The sequence below is a fragment of the Psammomys obesus genome, unplaced genomic scaffold (genome assembly GCF_907164565.1).
Source record: "Psammomys obesus unplaced genomic scaffold, mPsaObe1.curated_primary_1811, whole genome shotgun sequence".
Lineage (NCBI taxonomy): Eukaryota > Metazoa > Chordata > Mammalia > Rodentia > Muridae > Psammomys > Psammomys obesus.
The window spans coordinates 4,095,430-4,105,991 of record NW_026596234.1 but is presented as its reverse complement, the minus strand read 5'-3'; the positions used below and the strand labels follow the sequence as shown (position 1 = coordinate 4,105,991).

The following is a 10,562-nucleotide window of genomic DNA, read 5'->3' as shown; positions in this document are numbered from 1 at the left end:
ATGCGGGAAATCGTGCACATTCAGATTGGCCAGTGTGGCAACCAGATCGGATCCAAGGTAGGAAGACCCAGAGCAGTTCACCACAGCTTGCAGCCAAACCCACAGATGTCCAGGTTCCTGGGAGGAAGCTGGGCCTCTCAGGTTTGCAAATACCTGCTAACTGGAAGGCTTATTAAAGAAGGCCTTTCTAGCAAAGCCATTAGAGTTAGAGTGTTAATTAATGTTAATTTTGCCTGTAATTACACATGTAAATGGGGTCAGCAGCCATTTTGCTTTTAGCATTTTGGAAATGAGCTTTCCACATCGAAACCCAGTCATTTGTTTCAGGCGTTTTCTGACGATTTGGGGGAATTTTTTAAAAATGTTAATTGTGTTTATTATAATTGCGTGTGTGACTATGTATGTCTGTGGTGGTGGTGGTGATGTGTGTGTGTGTGTGTGTGTGTGTGTGTGTGTGTGTGTGTGTGTGTAGGCATGGTGCCCCAGCCTGCATTTGGGAGTTGGTGGTTTCCTTCCATGCGGACCCTCAGGTCATTGGATTGGACAGCAAGCTCCTTTCCTGAACTGTCTACAAAGTGGGGCTTTCTTTTTTTTTTTTTTTTTAATTTGTGTTACTTATTTGGGAGGGTGGGTGCATGCTACTATGCATTTGTGATGATTAGAGTACAACCTGCTGGAGCTGGTTCTCTCTTTCCATCATGGGGGATCAAACTCAGGTCATTAAGCTTGGTGGCAAGCTCCTTTACCCTGCTGAGCCTTACTGGAAGGTTTTTGGTTTTTGTTTGTTTGTTTTTTATACTCTATCACTGTAGTGTCTTCCACCTCCAAAATGCTCTTTTAAAATTTTATTCTTAAGCCAGGCGTAGCGGTGCACCCCTTTAAGCCCAGCACTGAGGGAGACAGAGGCAGGTGGATCTCTGTGAGTTCAAGGTTAGCCTGGTCTACAAATAGAGTCCAGAACATCCAAGGCTACACAGAGAAACTCTGTCTTGAAAAAAAAAAAAAAAACCTAAAAATTTATTCTTTGGTCATTTCAAGGCTTACCTGGTCTACAAAGCAGTCCAGGACAGCCAGTGCTACACAGAGAAACCCTGTCTCAAAAAACAAAACCAAACAAAAAAATCTTTAACAATTTTATACACGCATACACATCTCCTCTCCTTTCTCACACTCACACAAACACATACATGTTTTTATAACTCAGTGAGTCTAGCCAGTGTTGTCTGCTAGACTCCTGATGAATCTTGGCTTGATTTGGTACAGGTAGTCAGAAATTCATGCCCCATCCAGAAGACTTTTCCCAGCATGCCTCTCTACCCGATGCCTTTTCCATTCTTTCTGCCCCCTTTTCCTCAGTGTTCTCAGAGCCATGGTCGGTGGGATGCTTATGCTACAAAGAACACTTAGTATGAAACAGAAAATTAAAAAGGAAAATACAGAGATAAATATTACAACATTCTAGCGTATGCATGAGGTTTTGTCTCTACTCTCTCCTTCCTGCTGCACTTCTGAGTGAGGCTCTTGACTCCTTCCCCTGGGCAATACCAGGAAGGCAGGTGCTGGAAGCCAGAATCGCCACTCCTGATTTTAAGATCAACAATGGAGCTCTAACACCTATGGAAAGAGCTCTCTGTGCTAATTTGAAATTAATTTCACGTGTAAGAATTATGTGTTTTAGCCGAAACATAGTTGGGAGAGCGGTAGACTGAAGAATTACGTGTTTTAAGACACCAGTATTAAAGACCTTTGTCTCTTCATAGATGTCTCACTAACAATAGTGAAAAGTAGTCTCGCTCACAGTAGAGAAAAGATGGGAGCAGGGGCCAGCAAGATGGCTCAGTGGGTAGAGAGCCTAATGACTTGAGTTTAATCCTCAAGACCCATATGATAAAAAGAGAGAGCCACTTCCTACAAGCTCCATTCTGAGCTCCACTTGTGTGCTATGGCACGATGTGTGCCCCCTACCCACAAAATAAATGTAAAAAAAAAAAAACAAAAACAAAAAAACATATCTTAAAGGTAGGGAAAACCCAAATACCTACAGATGTACAAATAGATACACAGGGCATTCTGTTTATCACTCATACAGAGAAATGTTATGCAGCTTTAAAAAGAAAAAACAAATCCAAAAAGCTTTTGGGTGTGGTGAAAGGCATGTTGTTTGAAATTTTCCTTGTCGTAATTTTGAATGCAAATTCAGTAGCATTGAGTAGATTGTGTAACTCACCATCAAGACAAAACACCTTTCAACTTATAAAATGGAAACTCTGCCGTGTTGAGGCGATTGCATTTTTCTCTCACCCCTTCCCCGACTGCTGCCGCTCTGCTTCAGGTCTCTGCACATGGCTGCCCTTCCAGACAACTTGAGAGGATCCATGTGGGAGCAGGGTTCGGGTTCCCTTCCTTTTGAGTTGAGCGATACCCCGCTGTGTGTAGGGGCCACGTAGTGTCTGACTCTGGGACTGACAATGGCTGTCTACTGTAGGGAACGCAGCTGTGAAAACTGAGGCTCTTTCTAATTTTTCTAATTTTTGTCTACTTTTACATTTTTATTCAGATCTATGTTATATCCTGAGTGTGTTCCTCCACACCAAATCTCCATTATCCTGTTTCTTTTCTGGCCAGTTTCACATCTACTTTTATCTTGTATATACTTACATGATTTTATATGGTATATAAACTCCAGGACACACACACACAAATGAGAGAAAACAGGTGATATTTGTCTTTCGGAGACCAGCTTAGTCCTCTTAATATGATGATCTCCAGTTTCCACCATTGTCTGGAAAATGACAAAACTTAGTTCTTCTTTTTGGCTCAAAACAAAACAAAACACCGAGTATGATTGCATTTCCTTTATCCAACACTTCCCTTAGGTACTGCCAGGTTGGTTTCTCTGTGCTGGGTTGCCTTGAACTGTAGGCCTTTGAGCCCTGGGGCAAACAATATCACAGCCCCCAAACCACCAGTCACCCTTAAACGGTACAGGAATCAGACCTTCCTAACCAACAGAGAAGTGGGGTGGGCAGGGGTCAGGGAGACTGCTCTGACCTTAGATGATAAGGTGGAGAGAGAGGCCCTGGGGAGGAAGTGACTGGAAGGATAGGGGATCCCCAGCCCTTGCTGCCACCGCCGCCACCTTAGGGATTGTGCCATCTGGTGGCTAGAGTCCCAGCACTGACTTCTTGGCGGGCCTGTAGGAATGTTAAGAAACATTCTAGGCTGAAGAGATGTCCTCACTGCTAAAGCTCTTGCCATGGAAGCAGGAGACCTGAATTTCGATCCCAAACTCCCACAAAGAGAGCTGGGTGTGCGCTCACGGGTTTGTAGTCCCAGGCTCTGGGGAGGCAGAGCCAGGCAGAGCCCTGGATCATAATCCATGAGCTCCAGTTCAACGAACACCTCGTCTTTAAAAGTAGGGTGAAGAGTGACTGAGGAAACACCGGACCTCAACCTCTGACCTCCACATGCATGTGCAAGCAAGTGCGTGTACCGTCAGGCACATGTGTACACACTCGTGACTACATGCACATGAACAACGCTGAGACACATTTCATCTGCACCATCTCAGAACTTCCTTGCACTTAGTCTTCTGCCCTTTAAAGCCCATTATAGCACAGCGCCTTCTTATTAGAAGTGTCGATGGGCAGAGACACCACTTACAGAGTAGGCTTGGGAAAATACCCTTGGAGATTTTGACTTCGGGGAATGTATTTTTACTGCACTTGGCTATAAGAGATTTTCTGAATGGCCTAATGAGACCATCCCGGGAGCTTCCTCTGTGTTGATAAATGCTGTGGGCTGGCAAGATGGTTCAGTGTGCTTGATGACCTGACTTCCATCCTCAGGACCTGCATGATAGAGAGAACTGACTACCATTGATTGTTTTTGCACACATTAGTAAACACACGTGTAGAAATGAATGAATGAATGAATGAATGAATTAAAAAGTAATAAAATGCTTTACTCATCAAGGTATGATGGCACACTCCTTTAATCCCCGCACTCAGGAAGCAGAGACAGGCAGATCTCTGTGATTCTGAGGCCAGCCTGGTCAACATGGTAAGTTCCAGGCCAGCCAGAACTACATAGTAAGACCCTATCTCAAACAAAACAAAACAAACAAAAACTGTATGTATGATTGGAAGTATAGAATGGTCCAAGCAGTTTCAGGACAGCTATACATAATTCTGAATTGGGATTATGACAGATGGTCAAAGCACACATTATGTCCAATTGTACAGGCTGGCTCTGGTTATAGAATTTCATGAAGAAAAATCCCCAAAGTGAAAGGAGATAGCCTCATGACATCAAATAAGGATTCAGTTTGTTTTCATTCCCTGGGATCAGCGCCTCTCCAGCTCAGACTGAGGCAAGATGAAATTTGAGTTCCCTCACCTGAACGGAACAGCTGTACTGCACCGGGTTTAATAGCAAAATCCAATTTAATGTTTTATGTGTTTGATACTTCGCTTCAGGAGTTCAGCTGCATCGAGCACAGCCTTCACAGTCACTTAGTGGACGCAAGAAGAGAAGGGATTAGGAGGACATGCTGGGCAGGGTCAGGCAGCCCCCAGCGCACCAACACCCCCATCGGGCCCTTTCTAATTTTTTTTTCTTTCTCCACCTATTTATTTATCTATCTATTTTTATGTATGTGTGAGTGTGCAAGCGCATGCAAGAGAGGGCACAGATGGCGTGGTGTGCGTGTGGAGGTCAGAGGGCAGCTCGGGGTCTCTGAACTGATTTTCCTCTTTCTGCCTACAGTTCTGGGAGGTGATTGGGGAAGAACATGGCATCGACTGTGTTGGGAGTGACTGCGGGGCTTCTGCTGTTCAGTTGGAGAGGATCAGTGTTTACTACAACGAAGCCTACGGTAGGTCTGGCTGTTGGGTTAGCACTGGCCTACCATCTGGACAGAGAAAATGACCTAAGTGTTGACAGAATGAAGTCCCTACACCAATCTGGCAGACAGGCAGGACTTCAGAATCTGGATAGCAAATGTCCTACTCCAGCATACAGGGCAGAATGAGATGCAATCACCTGTTAAAGTAACTTTAATTCATCTGATTTAATTGTCATCTCAGACTGCCTCCATCTGCTAACCTAAGCCTAGTCCTGAAGGCTTCTAGCCTTTATACAGTCTAATTTAGGCCTAGGATGCTTTCAGCCTCTGAGACTTAGTGCTGAATAAGCTCACCCTTTCTAGCTCTTTCTGAACTCTGGCTGGCTGATTCAACTCAACCGTTCTGGCTCAAAGCACCTCTCCAAGCTGACTGATTCAAACTGCCTTCTCTCAGCTTCTGATTGAATTGCTTTGCTTGGCCTCATACTAACTTTGACTAATCTTCTGGCTCCTATTCATTCTCTGGCTTGTTCTGTCTTCATTTGTGTCTAGCTTGTTCTCTCTTCAACCTTTCTCTGTAAAACTCTCCCAGTAAAACTGCCTTTGAATTCTACCAACTGAACTGCTACAAACTCAACTCCACTGCACTGCCTCTCAGCTCATTGACCCAACTGAACTGCCTGAACTCAGAGATCTGCATGCCTCTGTCTCTTGAGTGCTGGGATTAAAGGCATGTACCACCACACCTGGACCTAAGCTTTTCTTTACCTGAAAATGGCTTTATACTAGGCTGTCCCTGAGATCTGCTTGCCCCTGACTCCTGGGATTAAAGGCGTGTCTGTATTCCAGCCAGAACACAGAGACCTAGGAGATCTTTGGCTGTGATCTCTTTCCAGAGCAGCCGTGTTCTGAATTAAAATTTCTCCACAATCACCCATGCTAGCCGGTCATTCCTTACAGGAAGGATGAGAATTTATGTTCTTGGAGTTGTTGGTGAGACAATGACCCAAACACACAGTAATGAGAGAAATGAGAGAAGTGGAGTTTTTTTGTTTTGTTTTTTAAAATTTGTTTGTTTGCTTGTTTTTTTTTTTTTTTTGGACAGGGTTTCTCTGAGTAGTCATGGCTATACTGGACTCACTTTGTAAAATAGGCTGGCCTCAAACTCACAGAGCTCCTCCTGTTTCTGCTTCTTGAGTGGGATTAAAGGCTTGCGTCTCCACGCTGAGCAACAAGTAGAGTCTTAAAAAGGTGTTTTTACAAATTCATGTCATGGTGGGCTAGGTCACATATGACCATAGATATTAAAATGTCTACCTGCCAAAGACTGCTCCTTCTAGAATATTCATGGTTTTTTTTGTTTTTGTTTTTTGTTTTTTGTTTTTTTGGACCAGCATCCCAAGGATACATTTTGATGAAACATTAATTTTTAGAAAAGCAACCATATGCTGACCGTTCCTATCCCTCTGCATAGGGAAGAAGTACGTGCCCCGGGCCATCCTTGTGGACCTGGAACCCGGGACGATGGATAGCATCCGATCCAGCAGATTAGGAGCGCTCTTTCAGCCTGACAATTTTGTTCACGGTAGGTTTCCCCAGAAGCTCCTACCAGGAAGAGCTGAGGGTACCTTCCGGTGCTGCTCTGCTCACCTTACCTTTCCCCCTTCCTCGCTTCTCCTGGTTGTAAGGTAACTCGGGCGCCGGTAACAACTGGGCCAAGGGCCACTACACAGAGGGAGCAGAGCTGATCGAGAATGTCATGGACGTGGTGAGGAGGGAGAGCGAGAGCTGCGACTGCCTTCAGGGTTTCCAGATGGTGCACTCTCTAGGTGGGGGCACTGGCTCGGGCTTGGGCACCTTGCTCATGAACAAGATGAGGGAGGAGTACCCAGACCGGATCCTAAACTCCTTCAGCGTCATGCCGTCCCCCAAGGTGTCGGACACGGTGGTAGAGCCCTACAACGCCGTGCTGTCCATCCACCAGCTGATTGAGAACACCGATGCCTGTTTCTGCATCGACAACGAGGCGCTCTATGACATCTGCTTCCGCACCCTGAGGCTGACGACACCCACCTACGGGGATCTCAACCACCTAGTGTCCTTGACCATGAGTGGGATCACTACCTCACTGCGCTTTCCCGGCCAGCTCAATGCAGACCTGCGCAAGCTGGCAGTGAATATGGTACCCTTTCCTCGCCTTCACTTCTTCATGCCTGGCTTCGCTCCACTCACGGCCCAGGGTAGCCAGCAGTACCGAGCTCTCTCAGTGGCTGAGCTCACCCAACAGATGTTTGATGCCCGCAACATCATGGCTGCCTGTGACCCTCGCCGTGGCCGCTACCTGACTGTGGCTTGCATCTTCCGGGGTAAGATGTCCACTAAGGAAGTAGACCAACAGCTGCTGTCCATTCAGACGAGGAACAGCAACTGCTTCGTGGATTGGATTCCCAACAATGTCAAGGTGGCTGTTTGCGACATCCCACCTCGGGGGCTGAACATGGCAGCTACCTTCCTGGGTAACAACACAGCCATCCAAGAGCTCTTCACCAGGGTCTCTGAGCACTTCTCAGCCATGTTCAGAAGGAGAGCTTTTGTGCACTGGTACACAAGTGAAGGGATGGACATAAGCGAATTTGGGGAAGCTGAGAGTGACATCCATGACCTGGTGTCTGAGTACCAACAATTTCAAGATGCCAAAGCAGGGCTGGAGGACCGCGAAGAGGGTGGGGAGGAGGAGGAGGCACAAATGGAGACAGAAGATAAAGAATATTAGCTGTGGGAGAAGCTATAGGACAGCCACTTTCAGATGTGTCTCCTAAGATCTGTGGCTGGCCTGTAGCCCTTGGAGTCTGCCCTCACCTCGGCACAACCAAGGGGTGGGTGGAACCATGGGTGTGCGTGGTATGTGTGGTGGTGATGGCTGGTAGCAACAAGGCCTTTGCCCAAAGTTACTAGCCAGGGCTTGATAGCCAATGCATTTTTCCTTCTTCCCTTCAAAAAAGTAAGTTAATTTACTGTTAGTGAGCACCATTTCTTTCTTAATAACTGTAGGCTAGGCATGAAGTATGCGAGTTTGCCCGGAGCCCTTTGCAGCTGATGGTCCCCCTTCAATCCTTCAGCAGCGTGGTATCTAACACCTAGGGCAGCTAGGATGCTTCACAATCCTTTTTTCACAAAGCCAGCAAAGCTGGGTGTCTGAAGAGTGTGTGGGAGGTTCAGGGCCAATGGAAGTGGGAGTCCGCCTCCATGGTCTCACCGTGTAGACCTTATGTACTATTCAACAGGCTGACTGGAACAAGACAAAGGGAGGAAAGAATAGCCCTATCGCTCCTCTTGGCTCCCACCGTCCAAAAGACCAGCGAAAGCAAAGCATTCCAGTCCTCAGACCTTTGTTTCCCAGTAACTGGCTTTCAACATATTTCTGTGTTTTATGATTTTTATTAGAACTAGATGCCAGTTGTTCACTAATGATGGTCCTTGGTTTTCCTCTTAAAAGCATTTTGTGGATGCCCTTTTCATCTTCACTCAGTAATCAGCCCTGAAGCTGCTGGACAGCCTCTTGGTTCTCTGGAAAGGGCAGCAGTATGCTCAGCAACCATTTGAATGCAGGAACGTAGCCACAATGCCACAGTGTCCTCCTTAGTGACAGAGGACATGGTCTCATTAGGGCACTTTTATAGTTCGGATTAATTTGCAGAACTTGCCATAGAGGTTTGCAGGATGACACAGCTTTAAGCATTGCACAGTTGTGATCTCACATCCCAACAGGACGGAGCACACAGTTTGCCTAGGTCGGAGGTGCATGGGGTCTTCATGCTCTGCTGGAGTTATCCAGGGGCACTCAATTTGACCTCTCCAAAGGGAGTTATTTGCATGAAACTGGATTCTCACATCTTAGTTGGTCCCCATGTCCTGGGGATGGAACCCAGGGCCTTGGGGTATGCTAGTCAAGTACTGTCACCAGATACTCACTTGGGCCTCGGTTTGTAATCACCAATATTAAAGCTGGAGGGTGGATGGCATTCATATTGAGAGGAAATCAGGCCCTGTTGTTGATATGGGGCTCCTGTTTATATAATTGAAAAAAGTGTTTTAAATACTTTCCACTTTGGTGTGGACTGAGAAGCACTGTCTTGAGTGAGACATGCGCCTTTCTTCTCTTGGCTGGAGAAAACGTCCTCAGACGCTCACAGGGCTCTGCAGGAAGCAGCTGCACACGCTTACCTGCACACTTTCACTGGGAACAGACTTCAACTCCTGCTTTATAATACTGTGAAGACTTCTGTTTGTTGGGTGATAATCACTAAAATGCAAATAAACTCTACTTTAAATGAATAAGTCATTTTTTTTCCTCAGACTCCACGAATGCCTTTTCTTGGAGCCTGACCACTCACAAGAATGCATCTCACCTAACTGTTCTATATGGCACAGGTAGAGTCAATCACCAAGTGACTAAAAGCCCAGCTGGTCCCTTCAGGGGTATGGTTGCCATGGTGATACCAGTATAGCTGAAATCAACAGGAGTCATGAAATTTCAAAGCTCCCTGGATGCATTTGTTCTGTTAGTAACAAGTGTCAGGCTGGGTTACCTCATCACTTGGCAAGTTGTCCTGTGTCACTCTGAGGTGCTGGACCTGAGTCTATTTGATCCTGGTGTTTACTCAGTGATTTTGTTAGATCAGAGGTAGAGTTTCAGAATCTTTGACGGACAGTCAAATTTGCTTTTATTTGTACTTTAATCCACGTCCCACTGCTCCCCTAACAGTGACTTCGTGGGCTGGAAATCATGAAGCCCATTGCTTATTAGTTACCCTGGTGTTAAGGAGGCCTATGGCCCTGAGCCAGCTGCTCGTGGGAGATGCTTCCTGGGACCCTAACCTGGGGGAAGGTGGTGTGGAGCTAAGTGCTACAACTTCCTGAGAGGACAGCAGCCCAGGCAGACACCAGGGCTTTGAACCTTTCAGAGCCACTACTGTCCCATTCAATCAGCAGTCCCTCCTTGTGCTGAGAATCCAGCGCAACCCAGATGTGAAGTGTGTTGGGGGTAGGAAGCTGCCCCCAGGAGCTGAGGGAAAAGGCATTTTTTCCCCTGTCTGTCTTCAGCCTCATGAAGGACATGGACTGAAGCAACACGGTGAGCAGGGTTCTAGTCCTCTCTCTGCTCTCCAGAAAGTCACACGTTTAGTCAACTGTGCAGTGGTTCTACTCAGCCAAAAGTAAGGCAAAAAAACAAAACCAAAAACCAACCAAACCAAAAAACCAAACCACTTTGTTCCTAAACATTTAACAACTGAATGGCCACTCAAACATCATCAGACTGTTCTAATCACTGTGCTAGACTGGTCGTTAGGAGTCACAGGTTTTAATTGCAGTTCAGCCATCAACAGGATACGAGGTATTGACTGGCTCTGCCTCATTCCAAATGCGTCCAGAAAAGAGAGATTAATAAAAGGTGAAAATAATTTTGTCTAGTTAAATTCTATCGTTAATGCCTCTTCTCTAAAAGTTTGTGTGAGGCGAGACGAATTATACAATTTGTTCCTCTAATGTGTGCTCTAATTGTTTTCATTTGGGTTATGGCCAATCAGAACCACCTAGAACCACTGCTTTAATGTGAATACCATTCAGACAAGGGACAACACAATCTCCATGATATTGCTAAACGGTCATCAATTATGACCACGACAAACAGAACATTCCCTTTGATACATTCAAG

General features: G+C 46.0%; 1 protein-coding gene across 1 annotated transcript; it reads left to right on the top strand.

The window, feature by feature from the left end:
- Positions 1 to 7,619, top strand: Tubb1 (tubulin beta 1 class VI). The gene is made up of 4 exons (XM_055596198.1): positions 1 to 57; positions 4,768 to 4,876; positions 6,321 to 6,431; positions 6,535 to 7,619. Exons 1-4 carry the CDS (start codon positions 1 to 3, stop codon positions 7,617 to 7,619), a joined length of 1,362 nt encoding a protein of 453 aa, XP_055452173.1.
- The last annotated feature ends 2,943 nt before the right edge of the window (positions 7,620 to 10,562 follow it).

Excerpts from the sequence above, each read along its gene's own strand:
- Tubb1 (XM_055596198.1), top strand. The coding sequence starts at position 1 with ATGCGGGAAATCGTGCACATTCAGATTGGCCAGTGTGGCAACCAGATC. Across the intron at positions 4,877-6,320 it reads TTACTACAACGAAGCCTACG|GGAAGAAGTACGTGCCCCGG; the intron begins GTAGGTCTGGCT and ends CCCTCTGCATAG. Across the intron at positions 6,432-6,534 it reads GCCTGACAATTTTGTTCACG|GTAACTCGGGCGCCGGTAAC; the intron begins GTAGGTTTCCCC and ends CCTGGTTGTAAG.